Source organism: Polyodon spathula, chromosome 20 (genome assembly GCF_017654505.1).
Source record: "Polyodon spathula isolate WHYD16114869_AA chromosome 20, ASM1765450v1, whole genome shotgun sequence".
NCBI classification, from domain to species: Eukaryota; Metazoa; Chordata; class Actinopteri; order Acipenseriformes; family Polyodontidae; genus Polyodon; species Polyodon spathula.
In genome coordinates, this window is record NC_054553.1 from 27,134,124 (window position 1) to 27,152,834 (window position 18,711).

The 18,711-nt window shown below is 37.9% G+C and overlaps 1 protein-coding gene across 3 annotated transcripts in view; it reads right to left on the reverse strand.

Moving 5' to 3' along the window:
- Positions 1 to 561: 561 nt before the first annotated feature.
- Positions 562 to 18,711, reverse strand: part of LOC121295559 (E3 ubiquitin-protein ligase rnf213-alpha-like) — a 41,870-nt gene continuing 23,720 nt past the window's right edge. For 2 of the 3 annotated variants that reach the window (XM_041220341.1, XM_041220343.1), the window contains exons 31-67: positions 18,505 to 18,620; positions 18,290 to 18,412; positions 18,050 to 18,114; positions 17,065 to 17,218; positions 16,721 to 16,856; positions 16,151 to 16,342; positions 15,645 to 15,775; positions 15,296 to 15,453; positions 14,848 to 15,051; positions 14,193 to 14,380; positions 13,843 to 13,963; positions 13,423 to 13,523; positions 12,967 to 13,149; positions 12,329 to 12,498; positions 12,103 to 12,202; positions 11,765 to 11,879; positions 11,217 to 11,412; positions 10,730 to 10,935; positions 9,542 to 9,664; positions 9,202 to 9,312; positions 8,836 to 9,078; positions 8,244 to 8,319; positions 8,049 to 8,083; positions 7,861 to 7,961; positions 7,458 to 7,614; positions 6,846 to 7,017; positions 6,665 to 6,759; positions 6,238 to 6,489; positions 5,651 to 5,783; positions 5,177 to 5,260; positions 4,830 to 5,010; positions 4,325 to 4,526; positions 3,722 to 3,799; positions 3,435 to 3,632; positions 3,128 to 3,217; positions 2,683 to 2,861; positions 562 to 2,483 (exon numbers count right to left, since the gene is read on the reverse strand). In XM_041220341.1, coding sequence (XP_041076275.1) covers positions 2,330 to 2,483; positions 2,683 to 2,861; positions 3,128 to 3,217; positions 3,435 to 3,632; positions 3,722 to 3,799; positions 4,325 to 4,526; positions 4,830 to 5,010; positions 5,177 to 5,260; positions 5,651 to 5,783; positions 6,238 to 6,489; positions 6,665 to 6,759; positions 6,846 to 7,017; positions 7,458 to 7,614; positions 7,861 to 7,961; positions 8,049 to 8,083; positions 8,244 to 8,319; positions 8,836 to 9,078; positions 9,202 to 9,312; positions 9,542 to 9,664; positions 10,730 to 10,935; positions 11,217 to 11,412; positions 11,765 to 11,879; positions 12,103 to 12,202; positions 12,329 to 12,498; positions 12,967 to 13,149; positions 13,423 to 13,523; positions 13,843 to 13,963; positions 14,193 to 14,380; positions 14,848 to 15,051; positions 15,296 to 15,453; positions 15,645 to 15,775; positions 16,151 to 16,342; positions 16,721 to 16,856; positions 17,065 to 17,218; positions 18,050 to 18,114; positions 18,290 to 18,412; positions 18,505 to 18,620 — 5,323 coding nt within the window. In that variant the 3' untranslated portion in view covers positions 562 to 2,329. The remainder of the gene's footprint in view (positions 2,484 to 2,682; positions 2,862 to 3,127; positions 3,218 to 3,434; positions 3,633 to 3,721; positions 3,800 to 4,324; positions 4,527 to 4,829; positions 5,011 to 5,176; positions 5,261 to 5,650; positions 5,784 to 6,237; positions 6,490 to 6,664; positions 6,760 to 6,845; positions 7,018 to 7,457; positions 7,615 to 7,860; positions 7,962 to 8,048; positions 8,084 to 8,243; positions 8,320 to 8,835; positions 9,079 to 9,201; positions 9,313 to 9,541; positions 9,665 to 10,729; positions 10,936 to 11,216; positions 11,413 to 11,764; positions 11,880 to 12,102; positions 12,203 to 12,328; positions 12,499 to 12,966; positions 13,150 to 13,422; positions 13,524 to 13,842; positions 13,964 to 14,192; positions 14,381 to 14,847; positions 15,052 to 15,295; positions 15,454 to 15,644; positions 15,776 to 16,150; positions 16,343 to 16,720; positions 16,857 to 17,064; positions 17,219 to 18,049; positions 18,115 to 18,289; positions 18,413 to 18,504; positions 18,621 to 18,711) is intronic. The other variant, XM_041220342.1, reaches the window with a different exon arrangement.

The following is an 18,711-nucleotide window of genomic DNA, read 5'->3' on the forward strand; positions in this document are numbered from 1 at the left end:
TTTGTAACAATCTAACTTTTGTCACGTTGAGCTCTATTTTTGTGTTTATATGTTCTACCCAAGGCTGTGTAACAGTCTAAAACTAAGCAGTAAATGATTACTTTATACATGGAAGTAACCCCTGTAAGACACATCCATATTGTAAGATAATTGGTAATTACTAATAGGGTTTTACTAGTTTTGAAGTGTCTCTCTGACAACAATAACCCACAAGAGTTTAATGGTAACATCTCATGGAAGCTCAGCACCCTCTAGTGGTTTTACAGACTTTAAATCTTGACACTAGAGCTCTAAAATGATGGGCTAATTCACAGCTGTTATTTTGATTTATTTAAACGATCCTTTTAGTTTTTAATTAATATTGTTTTATGTTCACACTGTTTCATTACAGTAGTAAACTATTTTGTTCATAAAATTTTTTTGAAAAACACATTTAAATAACTCAAAGCAGGTCTTACAAATGTGTAAATACTTAATTCTACCAGCCTTTCTAAATAACTTTCATAACCAAAAAAACACAACAAAAATCATTTAAACTAAGATTTGAATTTAATACCAAGATTTAAAAAGTAAACAATTTTAATGAAAAATCACAAAAAAAAAACAAAAAAAAAAAAACAATGCAGCAGACCCTCAATAAAATGTAGATTCACTGAACTTAAAAGTTCAAAAACAAGCAAAGGCACCTTTATCAATGAAACGCAATGCATTTTTGCAAAGGAATGTACCAATGTTCTAAATTCTAAACTGTGTCTCTGACACAAACATGAGCGGCCTTTTATATTCAGATATTTTAGGGTTTGTCACTTTGATGCAATCCTTATGGCACCAAGTAAACTATTGAGACCCTGACTAATCAATTGATCACAAACGCTCAAAATATCTAGATCCTCAAGCTAGTCCTGCATTCACGATCATGTATGCATTGTAAATCAGGTCTTTCACATTTGTGGATCAAAAACTTTATTTTACTACTAATCTACAACAAAAACATAATTTAAAAAAATTCAGCATCAGAGGGATTATTCTGTGACTACAGCCCTCTTTACAAAAGTTAAAAAAATAACTAATTGTAAACACCACAATTCTGGATTGTCAAACTTACAAATTGCTTAAGACAACAGGCAGGGATCCAGGCAACAGTACTGGGATGTTTAATATTATATTAAACAGTTACTATTACTTAACCAATGTAAACATCTTCCATGTTTAAAAAGAACTAAGGGTTACATGACATGCGTGTGTAGCAGCAAATGTAGCATGGGGCTGTGTTTGTGTATTCCTCCTGCCCGTTTCCATAGATCATGTTGGCTAATGCAAAGCAACACATGGCTTTATAACAGTGCAAAGTTCAAGTAATTGTTATAATACATGTTCAGGTTTGGAAGCAGAGCAGAGAACTATGCATCGTTTTAAACTCGTTTTTAAAGCATCCTAATACAGACGAGAACAGAATATTGGCAAAGAAAACATTTACATTTTCAAACAATTACTGTAAAGAGTTCCACACACTTTTTTAAAAATTTTAATTAAATTCTGTTACACCTTAGCAGATCTTGCAAAATGAGGCTCTGTCAGGAGTCTGGGCCCCTAACTTACAGCATGCAAACAGTCCTGTGAAATCAGACTGATTTCTAAATACCAAAGATCAGTTTGGTTTTACAACGTAAACATAGTGAAGGAATGAATAAAATAAACGAGGTAATGGCTCAAGCACCTCTAGTATTACAAAACAGCAGTTTCATCCTCATTATCTATATACACTATAGTATGTGCAGAATACAAACCAGCAGACCAAACAGAACAAAAGCCCACAGAAAGCAGGAACACACAAAGTGACAGTGGGGGTGTAAGGCACAGTAAGAATACCCTTTCTGTCCAACAAATCTCTTCAAAAACTGCATTTATAGGCTTAGAAGCACTTTCTAATTTGCACTTTATAGTTTTCTATTTTAACTTTGAGCAACATGCATTTATTACTGTAAACATTTTATGTATAGCTTCCTTTGGAACATTTTGCAATTACTTTATTGCAATGAGTAACTAACTAAACGTACTGTGCATTGAAATACTTTTTTTAAATACAATGGAATACGTGCACCAATATAAACATTTTATTTTGTGCAGTTTTATGCAGCAGAGAGATGTCTGTCCCTGCAATATCAATAATTTAAATTAAAGACGTGCCTCTGCCTGTAATTTTTCACAGCATGAATAGATTTCGTGATTAGATTTAAATAAGGTTTAACAATACAATTATTCAAAAGTTTGCATTTTCGAGCAGTAAGTTGAGCTAAAACAAAGTTAGGAGTGCCTTGCTGTAAAGCGTTTATCTTTGCATGCGGTCTTGTTTATAGGTGACTGCAAATTTCCAGGCCTCAACACACTGCGACAGTAAGATCTCTTCAGGAAAAAACTCCTCCAGTTCTGGTGGGCTATCAAGGTCTTTTCTTTCTATGTAAGAGATCAGCGTGTCTTTCAGGCTGCGAAAGAAAAGAAACAGCAATTTTGGGATGAGAATACAGCTTTTAAAAATTTGAAGGCACTATTCTTAACCCATGCATACTAAAATGACACAATATTTTCTGGTTTACTGGTCGCTACCAAAGGCTTTTAGTGCGCGCAAGCTCAGATAAGTATCGGGATTACTATTTGGGAAGAGATTTGCTTCACTTGCGTTACCTCCAGGTAGGGTTGTAGACATCAGCAGCTTGGACATTCTTCAAGTTCAGAAGCAGGAATTCGTGCATCTCCAGAACGAAGGTGCCCACATTCCCTTGCGCAAAGAACGCAGTCAGGAGTCTCTGCTTATGGGCAGCAAGAGTTTTTTTATACTCTTTGCAGATCCCTGCAAATGGGTCCTAACAAGTGGCAGAAAATAATGAATTTTTATATTTTTGAGAAAAAAGGCCATCCTCAGGATACATATCATACATGTTCATGTGCATTTCAGTGTGCAGTGATTGCAAAACCACTTCAGAATCATCACTGCATATTTACTTCCAGTGTGACAAAGAAAAAACGCAATTATTAGTGGTCTTTCCTGTATACCCATTAAATGTTTACAAAAATAATGGTATTTCTCTCATGCACAGGGTTTACGCACAAATTTGAACTGTTTCCCTACCCGCTTGAGGTGAATTATGCACTCCGATTTCTTTGCAGTTAGATACTGCCACAGAGCTATGGTGTGCTTCAGGTTACATCGGCTTAATGCCTGCAAAATTAAAAGGAGATCATTAGAAGATCAACAGAATTAAAAGAAATTGTAAAGCTTACTGCATTAACGTATCTTTTAGATTATATATTTGGTTTTAGACATTTTTTCAACTTAATTATAACCCCCCACTCCACCATGGTGTGTTGGTAGCCTACAACACCTCCCTGTAAGGTGCAGTAGAATGGTTCACCCCACAGCAGAATGCTTCCTGTACCTTTAGTATGTGTTCAGAAGTCTGATATCCCATCTGCAGGATGTCTTGCACGTACTGCACCAGCTGCATCTCAGCCTCCCCCCCAGTCTTCGCAAGGAATCCCAACGTCACTTCAACCACCGAAAGGGCCTCACACACGTCACTGTACGATTGAAACTCACCGCTCAGGGTGTTCATTACTACATTCGGGAGTGAATCCTAAAATAATGTAAATCAGTCCAATTGAAAAGGGCAGTTCTTTACCATTCCTCCTTCTTTCTGGGAGTTACAGACAGATCTCTACTTACCTGCACAAGTTTTGCCTTCACATCCTTAAATATGTTTTCGTAATTTCGGTCTTGTCTGTTGAGCAGTGTCGGTATTCCCTGAAATGGTTACATGTTGTATTTAAACATTTAGAAACAATAGAACATTAATCTAATACAATAGAACAGAAATGCACAATGTAGAACTAGGAAGTCCTGTGTAAATACCTCTCATTAATCTATTGCCAGGATTTTTAAATGAAAATTTAGTCAAAGTTATTTGATTTCCTCAGCGTCCAAATACAAAACAAGCAAACTAAAAGCTAGAGTACTTTTTATTTAAGTGTTTTTCAAATGGTCCAGCCATACATAGTTCAACAAACACAAATGAACCAAACTCCAATATAATCATCCCAGGACATTTACTTAACAGAGAAAACACATGCAACACCTGGGGGGAACACCTGCATTAATGACTTTAAGATTGATCTGTGTTACTAATTAACTAAAGCCTGGAAATGACCAAAATGCTCTGCAATGGGAGTTGGATTTCCATCCCAGATCCACTGTGCTACAGTATTAGAAAGCCAACTAGAGGGTGCACAATAGTAATGGAAGCATATGAACACACGCTGCTAGACTCACAGTGAAGGTAATGAGAGGTTTGCCCCGCAGGAACCGGTTTGTTACTTGCTGCTGGATTTTCTGCAGATCGAACTCTGGCAAGGTCTCCTGTCCGTGTTCCATGCTGTACTGGCAGTTTGATAAAACCAGGGGCATCAGGTCTCTCTCCACCTCGTACTTTATGACGTGAAGGTCACTCAGATCCGCTGGGCTCACAGTGTATCTGTTGGGAGAAGGACTTCTATGAATGTTCCCTGCACTTGGATGCAATGTATATTATGCTTCTGCTATCTGCTATATGGCTGCTTTAAAAAAATAACTAACAAAACAAATGACTGATTAAAATGTTTTTTTGCATTGTATGCAGTGTTATCATTTATGTTGTGTGGTACTTTAATCTTTTTTTTATTATATTATTATTATGTTTACAATTCAGTAGGCAATAAAAATAAATCCAGTTTTGTAAACTAAAGCCTGCTAAATACCAAATAAACAAAGAAATGAAAAGAACAAAATTAAAACCAACCCCTGCGTTTCTTCAGTGAATTTTTCCATAGTGTAGACCAGGTCATTGTGGAGCGCAATGAGGTAGCTCACCAGGGCAGTGGAGCACAGACCGAGGCCCTGGCGTCTCGGGAGAAGCACAGGGAACTCACTGGCCAAGTTTAGATCTCTGCTGCAGTATTCTTCAGGGATCTTAATTTCACCTGCAGGAGAGAAGGGGAAGAAAACAGCATTTTTTATTACATGTTCACAATGCCACAATCTCATTGAAAGGCACATCTTAAATCAGATATATTCTCACTTCTATGGTGTCAGTTTTTTTTTTTCAACTAAACAAGCAAAAGCATGAAAAAAGTAGTTATTTTTTACCATTCGTAGCCAGTGAAGTTCTGAGTTGATTCCATAACGCCAGAAAGATCTTAATTCTCTTCTCATACCATTCTCTTAATGATGCTAAATGAAAACAAAGAAACAAAGAACAGGTTGAGAAAAACATACTTTGCAGATAAAGCTGGTTAAGCAATGCATATTAAAATTAGATCATATTTGCTGGTTTAAAAAAAATCACACATGGTTAATGTATTTTTCGTTAGTGCTAGGACATAAAATGAGTGATGCGTCCATTAAAAATGCATTCTAGGCACTAGCACAGAAAAAAAAGTAACAATCCCACAATCTTTTTAAAGGGATACAAGGACTAAGGAATATAATATAAATGACATAAAATCTCCAGAAGTTCTGAAGGAATGGTTCCTTACTGTATGGCATAAATGTTTCTTTCAGAGGGAATGCTATATTGGCGTAGAGAATTTCAGCATCATGCATATTTTGCAAATTAATTACCTGCTTGTTGACTTTGAATAAAGTCCCTAATTGAGCCATGCATCATGTCAGTCACATTCTGGAATTTCTTAACCAAATCTCTTTGCAGATCAAGCAGATCTGGTAGAAACTTGACAAGCCTCAGCTCAGCTTCCTACAAGCAAAAATTGCAAACAATGTAATGCTACTTATATGTGACTAGTGCTAAGAGAATCACAATAGGGTCAGGTTCCAAAAGTGCAAAACTAGTTCTATTAGTCCTAGCATGACGTGCATAACCATTAAGGGGACACTTATGCACGAGTGGATACAGTCTTTAAGTCAGTGGTCATGGCAGAGTAAAGTCCTATCTAGCACTTTGTTCTAACCAGGTGCTTAAATTACTTAATTGAACATCTAATTCAATTAAACAACTAGAAATGTGGTTAGAATGAGGCTCAGGACTGCTTACATTTTAAAATGAATTACCTGGAATGGAACGAAACCCATGTTGACCACTGCTTCAGGCTCTACCACTTCATACTGTATGTACTTTCTGGTTTCAAATGTAACGGTTAAGAAATGCACAGGCTATGTTACAAAGGTCTACAGAGGCCAGCTCAAAATACCTTTTGCAGAAACTTCCACAAAACAGGCAAAGTGTCTTTGCCATCATTCTGCTCAACAATGTGAGCCAAGTGCTGGACAGAAATCCTCTCCCTGCAGCTCCAGATGGTGGAGCAGTAGACATCGCTGTGCTGGGGCAGACTGGCCAGGAACGTCTCAGGGTTTCCATACAGGATCTTCACAACCGGGCTGGATGCAATCCGCTTATCATTCCGGATTTGTTCGTTTACTTCTTTCAGCTGCCGTTCTAATTTCTGGTTTAGTTTTTTTTTAAAAAAAGAGGGGGGGGATAAAAAGTTTGAAGCTACAACAGAAATAAAACATAACACATGAATGAAGGGCGGTGCTTGGGAAAAGCCACTCCTTTTCAAAGCCAGCCTACCGAACTCTTGTTTTTCATATTAAAATGCAACTGAAACCCATTCTTACCTTGAGTTCAGGTGTGATAACATTGGAAGCAATAACCATCTCCCACTGGTTTCTTTTCTCTTTAGTTGACAGAGTAGCATCGTAATGCACATGCCCTGAAAAACAATGATGCTGTTAGTTACCATCACAAGGAAAAGGAAAGAGGCCACCTTCCCTCTGAAAACTATATGTGTCCACTTACACTGATGCTGGTGCTGTTCCATAAGGCTGCAGAGCATCAGATGGACAGTGTTGGCTGTGTCATCCATTCCTTTCCCCAGGGACCCCATCAGCTGATCCAGGTCCTTCATCAAATGGGCCAAGAGGAACTCCGCTGGGTTTGTGACCACTGGCTTTATTATTTGTGCTATTGCCTTTATGCAAAAATAAATAAATAATATTAACAATAATAACCACAAGGGTTTATTCCAGTCCATGTCAATGTTAACAAAAGAGACTTGAGGGTGGGTTTCTCAAATGTATCTACAGTAAACTCGATGAATCTAAGTATTTCTGCTTAAATCATTAAAATGGGATAATCCCTGCAGAAACACACTAAAGGACCGTGCACCATTAGACTGTTATCTTACATAACCTTGGTACACAAAGAACACACAATATCACCAATTACCAAAACAGTGACAGCACGTAGACATTAGTTCTTTGAAAGCATGCCCCACTCTATGTCGAAGGTAAGCCAAGAAAAAAATCATAATGTTGCCAAATGTGTTAAAAATGCAGACTGAAAGAGTATACATGTTATATTGTGTTCATGCATTTATTTCAGATGAAATATTGGTATGCAGCGCTGTACCTGTGGATCCTGTGCAGCTCCCTGTAGCATAGCCATGTGAGTGAGGAATCGAATCAGTATGAAGGGCACAGAGGAAATGTCCCTGGTATCCAGCCTCGCTGCACTGTCTCTCTTCTGCGGGTCTCCCAGAACGTGGCCACTTTGGGTTCGATCCCCTCTGTGGAGACAAGACCTCTCTTTATTCAAGTCTAACATGAATTAACACATGATGAGTGATACAGTAATGTGCACGTACAGTAGTACCTATCACTACATACAGACAAAGCATTAGTGTTCATTTGGTAAATGTAGTAGAGTGGTCTTTAGGCAAAACAAATAACTGTACATACATATACATATACATATATATATATGAATGAATGAATGAATATGAGAATGCATGGCCCTTAGTCTTTTTACTTACTTTATTTCAAGTCGTTGAAATCCTTTAACAGGCCTATGGTTTTCTCCTCCCATTTCAGCGCCACAGTCAATGCACTTTCTTCTCTCCATAGGCCGTCCACACTGCAAACATGGTACAATCAACAGCAATTAATAAGAAAGCAGTGCAGTTGAATTATTGACATTATTAGTGTTCGTTTTATTATTTACCTCGCCAACAGCACATGGATGGCCATTTGGACACACTGTGTGGGAAAATAAACAGACATATTATAATGAAATACATCAATATTATACTGTAAAAAGCTCATATCCAGTTCACTTTATAAAGGACACAGTACTTCGTATTTAAAAAAAAAAAAAAAAAAAAATCACTTTTCAGTTAAGGGACTGAATTATACTTACTATACCAATGCTCCAACTTTAATACTTGCTGGGCTACTGCCATCAAATCCTCAGGCATTGTTGGCAAGAAGGCATTCTATGAAGAAACAGTAGTAAATTTAACAAAATATAAAATACTATATTGTACAAAAAAAAAAGCTTTATTTTTCTACAATACCTCGAGCCACCAAACAGAACAGTACTACTTATTCAAATTACTTGTAAATATATAGCATAGGTCATTCCTGGGTGATCGGTGTACCCACCAAATTAGTGTATAGGGTACCATTGCATATAAAATTGTAGTACAAAGTAGTATAAAAAGGAAAGTGAATTAGACAAGCATTTCAACAATGTGCTTTGTGAAGATACAGTAGCTGAAACCAAACAAACACTGTAACGTGGTAACTGTTGACTGAACTGCACTATTTTATCAGTTATTGGCTCACATACTGGGGTTATTAGCTCAAATAATTCCAATATCAAGTTGTACACATACTGTTTACAGATAAAAAAAAAGAATATCAATACAGTACTTCACAAATACCATATGCCTTTTGGCACTGACATGAGATATATTCCAGACTGTATAGTTTAAGAAAAAAGTTCCAACCTGCATGCTTGCTGGAGCAAAGGCCAGCTGTTTCAATGGGGTCAGGATCACATTCTTTCCACACAAGAGTACAGCAGCAGTGTGAACGGTCAGTTCTATTATCGTCTGCAGTGTTCCCGGGCAACCAGGGCGGATAGCAAGGGTTTCAAGACTATTTCTGACCAAGGAGTCAGCCAAGTGCTTTAGCTCTTGAGTGCCGAGTATATTCGAATTCTTGATAAATTCAATTAGTGCCTCATATTGCTGGGTAAAAAAAAATAACAAAAAAAACACTGAAAAATTGAACAAAAATTTAAATGCAAACAAAAAGATAGATCAAAAGGTTTGTGCTACTTATATGTCCATCGACAGCTTAATTACACTCACCGCAGGTTTTGGGTGGATGAGTTTGTTTGCTGATCCGTAAAGTGTGGTCACCTCTCGGAACAGAGCCAGGACCAGGTACAAAGCTTGATTACCTGCTGGATGGTTGCAGTTCTGGAGAACATCAGAAACAGAGCTACAGCTTAACTTACAGTAGTGACAGCTCACACTATGCAACTCTGACTAGGAATTAGAGTCACTAATGCAGTTTCATCATCATGAAACATTGTAAGGGTCTGATGGATTATTTACTGGAACTCCCTGAACACTGATTTTAATCTTGGAGAGCATTCTGCTTGAGTCAGTAGATTACAGTATGTAAGAAATGCATAAATTTAGTTACCGTGCATGCCTCTGCTAAGCTCTCTGTTTTGCATTCAATCATTGCCTTGCCAACTGCATCACGGAATGTTCTGTAAACATCACCCCATACCAAGTACCGATCCATCTGGCCTGGCTGGTCATACTACAGGAGAGGGAAAAAAAAGTCGATGAAATACTATTTTTTTGCATGGTTTACTTTTTCATTAAGAACATAAGAACATTTACAAAACTAGAGGAGGCCATTCAACCCATCTTGCTTATTTGGTTGTTAGTAGCTTATTGATCCCAGAATCTCATCAAGCAGCTTCTTGAAGGATCTCAGGGTGCCAGCTTCAACAACATTACTGGAGAGTTGGTTCCAGACTCCCACAAGTCTCTGTGTTAAAAAGTGTTTTTTCTGTTCTGAATACCCCTTTATCTAATCTCTGTTTGTGACCCCTGGTCCTTGTTTCTTTTTTCAGGTCGAAAAAATTCCCTTGGGTCAACATTGTCAATACCTTTTAGAATTGTTGTTCAAGACTGAAAAGATTAAATTATTTTTGCCTGTCTGCATATGACATGCCTTTTAAACCCAGGATAATTCTGGTCGCTCCTTCTTTGCACTCTTTCTTGAGCAGCAATATCCTTTTTGTAGCAAGGTGACCAGAACTGAACACAATATTCTAGTCTACAAATGCATTGTAAAGTTTTAACATTACTTCCCTTGATTTAAATTCAACACTTTTCACTATATATCCAAGCATTTTGTTGGCTTCCCCACATTGCCTAGATGAAGACATTTCTAAGTCAACATAAACTCTTAGATCTTTTTCATAGACTCTTCAATTTCAGTATCTCCTATATGGTATTTATAATGCAATAGTGCAGTACCTTACATTTTCCTACATTAAATGTCATTTGCCATGTGTCTGCACACATTACTGTGAGCAAGCACTAAGCCTGGGCGCTTAACTTGTGTTTTTCTTACAGCTTCCATCACAAGTTAAAATGATAAAGGAGAGTTCAAAAGCATTACCAACTTTAGCTGGTACTCCATTATTTTAAATGCTGGTTTCTGGCAGTTCAAAACCAGCTTCAGACTACTTTTTGAAAAAAAAAAAAAAAAAAAAAAACAAGGTACAATTATCTGGCAACTGCAGCTTCAATTTCAATTGCGTGCAGTACAAGACAGCTTGAAGCAAAGAGGTGGACAGAGTTGAATCGTTACCTGTTGCTGAACAATTTCATCAGGGAATATCCATCTGAAGTGCATACTATTTAACAGCTGCTGTACGAACTCCATGCCTTGCTGACGGCAGATTTTTCGAGCCAGGTAAATCCGATACCAGTCATTTCCGCTTTCCACACACAATTGTTTAACGCTTTTCAGGAATTCTGATGTGTGCTGGCCTCCAGATATCTGCAGTTGTGACCCTAAAGAAAACAAAAGTTCAGAAACTGTACAGTCACATCAACATGCCTACTTGTCTGAACCCCTTGTCTAAGTAATGGCGACAAAGTTTTTTTGAAAGCTTATAAAGATTTATTTTATATGACAGTTGCTTTTAAAAAAAAAATAAAAAATTCAGATAGTATTCATTTTCACAATTTTTTGCTTTATAGTTTCCCCCACAAATATTTTCATAGAGTGTAGTGAATCAAAAAGACTATCATTAACTTGATTGAAATTTTATTTTGAAACTAAATCACAGCACCTGAATTGCCAAGCATAACCAGAAAGTCCGCAGCCATGTCAAGAGAGAGCCGAATCCTCGCTATCTCCTGAAGGTATTCCACTGAAACACTGGAGCCTTTACTTCCAATGCCATGTCTTAAGAAATGACTTTCCTGTTCTAACAGCGATTGCTGTTCTGCGACTGTAAAGCACTGAGCATTCTCATACATGGAGTCCTATGTAAAAAATAAACAAATAATAATGAAGTCACAAAGCTGTCTTTTGCCAGCTTAATAATGGATATTACAAGTATTCTGCTATTATTTACAATATATACTTTAAATATAACAAAGCAAGAAAATCATTACAATTAATCATATGTGCATACAGTAATTTCTGTTGTACAAAAATGGTAACAATAACTTACATTTTTTTCCAGAGAGACAGTCAAGCTGAACAACAACTAAAGCATTTTGATGAATACTTTTTAGGTGTGTAAGTTAACATGCTGTTAGTTGTTGGAAGGACACATAAAAACTTTTTCTTTGTGACACTAGTTGTACACAAAGCCATACAAGTAACAGCTACCTCCAAACAGTTTATGAAGAGGGCATAGAGTTCAGCCTTATCCTCGTCTTCCAGAAGTATATCACGTTCAACAGAGGAAAGGTATTTTTGCAGATACTTTTTAACTCTTTCAAAGCTAAAACAAAAAAAGAAAACAGCAAAGCAAATAATTTATTAACAAATATATGTTTAAAGTCAATGCTAGTCTATGAAAGTAATACTTAGCTGGAAACGCCCTGAGAATCATGTCACACGATTAACAGGAGACGCAGGGAATGTAAGATTTTTCGGGATTCTCTTATCAGTTTTTGGATCACTGAGCAGGTGAATTACTGTTTTAAAAGCTGTCTGTCCCTTACCTGTATTTTAACAGCAGCTTGAGCACAACTGACCGAACAACTGGAGTTTTATCTACAGTCTCATTAAATGGAGAAAGAGCTTTGGTGTGGACCTTGCGATCTTTAAAAAGAAAAGCAAAAAGGTTAGTTTCAAAATTCAATCAATTTGTATACATACATACACACACACACAGCCCTAAAAATCAATTACATATTTTCAAAATGTATTCTAATACAGAAAACTCACCTTTATTAACAAATGGAATCTCATCATTGTTAACCAGCAATAGAAAAAGAAGGCGATGGATGATACTCTCTGTAGGAGGAGAATTGTCCTTAAAGCACACAGTGGACACCACATCAATGAAAAAAGCATTGCATCTGTTTCGGAAAAGGGCATTCGACTGTACCGCCTCCCTGAGAAGCATCAAGAAAAGCATGTTTCGTTACCACACAAACTTCTAAAATTTTTCAAAATCAAGTGGGAACATTTTTAAATACAGGGTTCATGCGTATCATGGGATGGCTTGGTGGTCCAGTGGTTAAAGAAAAGGGTTGGATACGGTTCAAATCCGGGCTCAGCCACTGACTCACTGTGAGTGACCCTGAGCAAGTCACTTAACCTAATTGTGCACCGTCCTTCGGAAGAGACATAAAACCGAGGTCCGATTGTAAGTGATTCTGCAGCAGCAGTTGTTGATGCATAGTTCATCCCCTAGTCTCTAAGTCACTTTGGATAAATGACTAATAATAAATTAGGTAGGCAGAGTGCTCTGCTTGCTGTTTAAGACTAAACAGATCAGCACTGTACAGTATGCTTTCATCCAGGGGTCTGGATTGCAGTGTTTTGCTCGTAGATGGGAAGCAGTAAAAGCCTATTCATACCGGATTTCTTCTGAAACTTTCACTTCGAAGTCATCTTGGATAGCTGCTTTACAAAGTGGACAATACATCTGTGCAGGTCCAAACCACTGCTTAATACAGGCATGGCAAAAGATGTGCTTGCACGGCAGGAGCACTGGATCACGAGGATCCCCCAGACAGACAGAGCATGGCTGCTGACCATACCTGTGCCACAAGAAAAGAGGGGAAAAAAAGAGATAAAAAATGCTTTTTCACTAGTACACAAATCATTCTCCGTGTGGAATGTACATGCGTTGCATCGTTTGAATCCTACTCGCAGCAAGTAACTATTTCAAGTCTCAACAGTTCATCACTAAATCTAATAGTTTAATGCAACATCTCGCTTCCCAAAATAGTTTATCTTAGGTGATTAAGCTAGCTCGGGTATAATTCTTAACCCAAAAAGGTTACTTCTTCAAAACCATCAGTAATAATTACCTGAAAAACGTCCTACTTGCTTCTTCTTTGCAAAGCTTAAGTATGTTAATCACAGCTACAAAAACTTTGTCAGATTTTAAATCAGAGTTTCCCTGGAGAGACTATAAAAAGAGAAAAGGTCACAGTAAATATGGTACAAACACAGGCACTCTTAGAAGTGAAACCAAACACCACAATTAAAGATACAGCAATAAGGTATTTATTATTCAATAAAATCTGATGCACATTTTCTTTATAATATTCTGCTTCTGCATTTTAATAACAAACATCTGGAGTCTCAAAATCTGGGGAAATATACCCCTATTGCAACCTCAACAAATAATAACACAACAGTGCATTTGATACAATATCAATGTGTATTTTCTCTAAAGCTAGCTCCGCTGGATACAATAAAGGCAGATCAGCATAGCCAGGAGTTACCTTTCCTAACTTGAGAGTGTGTTCCACTACCAGCTCCAGCAGTCCCTTCCTTACAGTCTCGATTCCCAGGAGCATATGTTCCACAAACAAGGACAGTGAATAGATACGATTCCACCCAGATCTAAAATTAATTAAATACCAATAAGGAGCAGGCAGCCGACGAATTTAAAAATGTAAATGCATGTTATGTCAGTTCAAAAAACATAAATGCACATCTTTCAAATAAATTTCACTTTTATTGCAATTGTATTTTCATGGGTGCAAAAGCAAAACATCATTTAAAGGTGTATCCTCTGTACCTGCCAAGCTTGTTCAGTATGTCATGCTTTATTAAGATCTCTAGTACTCACCTGACAGAACTGACCAAAGCGTGGCATCGGTCCCCAGACAGCTGGGCATACTCCTCAGAGCAGACTAGTTCAACTGGAATCTGAAGACTCTTAACCTGCCGCAGCCAAGCTTGACAGGACTCATCAGTCTTCAAATCATGGGGCTCCAGCAGCTCAATGCAGGCAGTAGCGGCAAAGACGTCTATATCCTAGGTAAATAAATAAATAAATAAATAAATAAATAAAACATGTACTCTGTTTTTTCGTATTATATCCTTCTGTAAAAAAAAAAAAAAAAAAAAGAAGACATATATAAGATGGCAAGATGAAATTAGGAAACACGCCGGAGCAGCGTGGATGAGGGACACAGCAGACAGGCTTTTGTGGAAGAATCTTGAGGAGGCCATCATCCAGCAGTGGATTGAAAAAGGCTGAAGATGATGGTGAAGACATGACGATGATGATGACAGGAACTGAAGAGCCAAGGAGAGACTGAATGTGCCTTGATTGGGTTTACCTAGGATTGACTCAATATAGTGACAAGCATTATGCGACACTAGTGAAAAGGTAGACATGAAAAATGCTAATGGTGCTTCAGTTACCATGACTGATAAAAAACATGCATGCAAGTGTTGTGGCTTTCTGGTACAATATCCTACAGAGATGATATGCTTACCATCTCGAATCCTTCCCCCATGTTCCTTTGTTGGAGCAATCCTGCCACTTCTGGATAAATAGTGATCATTCTTGAAAAGTTCTGCAGACGCTTCTTGAATTGATGATAAGCTGAATGAACCCAGGGTAGCGAGGGCACCTCCTCCTCAATGCCTAAGCTGATTCTCAGCTCATGCACACAGGATGTCAGTGCTTTGTGTAGAAACTATGGCGAAGGTGAACAAAAACAGGTTGCAGAGTTCCCAACATGTTTTCCTATTCCAGACCATAATCTACAAATTAATAGAGAGCATCAGGCAGCTCTTCCGCCTTCCAAAAGCACTAATTAAAAATTGTTTTATAGATTATTTTTTTCCCAAACCTTGATCTAAAATAAATAAATAGAAGTTGTTTGGTTTTTTGGGTTTTTTTTTTTTTTTTTTTTTAAAGCAGACAAAATGAAAATTCACCTCTAACTCTACTTGGGAGGACACAGTCATTGTCATCAGCAGAAAGTCTTGCAGATACCGGTGGCAAAACTCGTTCTTCATTTCTTCATCTGCTTGCGAAATATAACGTCCGAGCGGAGTTTTACTGAAAAACTCTTCAAACTGCTTGTGGGTGTGTCCTAGAGTGAAGAGACAGATTTCCTGATCAACCACAAAGGAAGACACTTAAATTCCTGGCGAGCTGCAGTATGTACCCTTTCGCTGCAATGTATAAGCTTTGAACCAAATATACTAGAGACTCAAAAATCCTGCAACATGGACATATTTATATCAGCAAAGGCAAAAGACTGTAAATTAAATCAGGTTTTACCTTCTTGTTGCAGAGCATGAACCCAGAGGTCTTCCAGGTAATCTTTAATCCTCCAGCTGAAAGGCATGGTGCTACAAACCCCCATATCCAGTTTCATGTAGTTTTGGACAAGAATCGTCTTGGACTCAGAACTGGAAATCAAAAATGACAAGCATTTTTAAAACAATGCAATACATCACAACCTCGCAAAAGTGTCATTGTATATATCAATGTGTGCGTCATACTAGTATTATTACATTTTAATACAGATACGGTACCGAGACTGCCACTGGCATTACATTTTAAGTAAGGTGCAGTTTCATTTATTGTATATAACAAAATGTACAAAAACTTTGATAACAGTTTGGGATTGTTTAATGAAGTTTTTTTAAAGAACTCAATAGAACATTTGCTTAACAGTGTATCTGTATATATAATTCTTACTAATAACAGACTAGAGAAATTCATCCGAGTCTGTTATTCTATATCAACAGTGTATTATGATTATACAAACAGTAAATGCTTACTTCTTGTCAACTCCTGTATAGGGTATATCTAGCAGCTTTACATCACCAAAAATGTCCATCCAGAGTTTTTTCACCAGCAGATCTGAACTGCTATCCATCAGAAGATCCATGTTACAGTCCCTGTCTATGAGGGAGATCACCTGGGCTAGGAAGGGAATGACAACAGCCTGGACTCGCTTCCACAGGGTGTGTCTGCAGAGGAGGACAGCATGATCAACACAAACAACACCCTTGAAACAATGCATCACAGGGTGCAATTCACTAAATCACATATCTTATAAGTCTACATTACAAGGTGGCTCTTCACCAGGAGTATTTTTTTCAAAATGTAATTTTTATAAAGAGAGAATGTTTGCTATCCATGACACTTTCCTACACTACTGTTCTTGACACGTATAGGACATTCATAAAACACATTCCTTAATGCCATATTTATACTAGCAGTACATTTGCATTGGCTGTGAAATGCCATACTTCTATTTTGGTAAATGCCTTCATAGTTGATTACAGGTGTTTGCTGAACATCACATAGATGTGCATGTCACTCGTCTTATACTTTCAAGGGCTTACCTGAACGTCCCTCCTTCTTGCAGGGCATCAATGTTCGTTGCTTCCTTGAAAACCCAGTTCTTGGCTGACAGAGAGTTCTCATCGTGTCTAGCTAGCAGGGTGTACAGTCTTCTCTTCATGGTTTTCAAAAAGGAAGCTGTAGAAGTTTAAAAAAAGATAAAAAAATAAAACGATTATCTAACTCGTACAAATAAAAAGAAAATGCTATAGAAGACAGTGGGTTCCATTCTAATGATATAAAACTGTGGGAGATCTAAATACCGTCACCCTTTAACTCTACACTATTAATCTTGCTGGTATTTTTCCACCCAAGTTCATTACGAATAAGAATCTCAGCAACGTACCGTTCAGTTCCTCGTCTTCTGCTAGCAGTGTCAGCAGTATCTCCACTCTCTTGGTGCTGCGATTCGTCCCTTCGTATTGGTCCCTCAGCATCCCAACAGCACTCTGCACACAGCTTCTAACCAGCGAGGTTGTGTCTAGTATGTTTTCAGAGTCCTGAAAGGCAGATCAAATGTATATATATATCATCCGACCCAGAAGGGTGTAATAGGCAAAGCAGTTATATCAACTTGTACTTTGAATGCACAAACTTATTAGAGGAAACTAACCTTGTGGACCTAAACATGCCAAGCTAAGAAGAAAATAATATATTCAATATGTTTGCATAAAACACATAGTAAGTCAAATCAACCAATTATGAAATCTGTCCAGAACCCTAATTAATCACTTTCTTATCTTAAAAGGGACATATCATGGGGTTCCAGTGGCTCATCCAGTTTAAACGCTGCCACTGGGAGCGCAGGATGAGTCACACAGCTTGGACGGCGCCAGTTCACGTTCAGGCTGTGCAAAGAGGCCGAACATTGCTGGGGACCCCTAGGGGGGCCGTCACATTGGCCCTGACGCTCCCGGGGTGGGGACGGGAAACCAGCAGGGATTGCTTCTTTTCATCGTGCAACAATGAACCCTACTGGCCAGACACCGAGCACTTTCAGAGTGGATAAGAGGCAGGGCTGATTTCTGTTTTCCGAGATCAGTAGCTTGCCCACCTCTGCTCTGGACTGCTCATCGTAAAAGCGATTCTGGCTTTGGGCTTGTGAGATCAGAGAACGCTCACACGCCCTCAGAACATCTGTGCTATGTGGGGACTCACTGCGGTGAGGAGAAAAAACATAACTGGACATTCCTCAATATAAAAAGACAAATCAGTTTCAAATCAGACAATGAACCTGTCTAACTATAGACATGGTAATATACAGCTTCCTTGTAATGCACACGCACAGTGCTTCAGCTACAAAAAAGTCATGCACAATGGGAAAAACTTACAGCATTTTCCTCATTTTCTGAGGGCTCTGTCATTTCAGAAGACTCAACGCCTATCTTCATTGCTGCTACAAAAACAAACACTTAAAATTAACATTTCTTTCAAACCAATAGATCAAGGAGAACAGCACTATCTTACCATTTAAACTCACAGCAACTTAATTCCCAGGAGTAAGTATATCAACATAGAAATGCATATATATAAAAGCATATTAAACCACACTAGGACACCTTTGTTCTTACCATCAGGTTGCTCAGCTTTTTCTTCAAACAGTTGGCTGATGGTTAGGTTCCTTAAAGCAGTGATATCAGAAACGATGTCCTTTGATCTCCTGAGATCGTCAATATGGACAGACTTCCAAGGACCTAAGGGAAATCAGATTAATCAGCTTTTATTACATCGATTTCAGCTGAAGAAGAATATATCCCATGATTTACAAAGTTGAATATCACCTTACCTCCATGAAAACCTACATATGAGGTCCCTCCTTCCATTCGAGGAAGCTTAGTTATGAAATAGACAAAAACTCTCCCTCCTTCCTTGGTTTTATTAATTTTGTTGATAGCAGAATATCTATAAAAGAATAAATCTCAAAATATACAAGTGATCTTTAAAGAATGTGTCATCTTGCATAACAGCAACAAATAAAGCTGAATGAAATGCA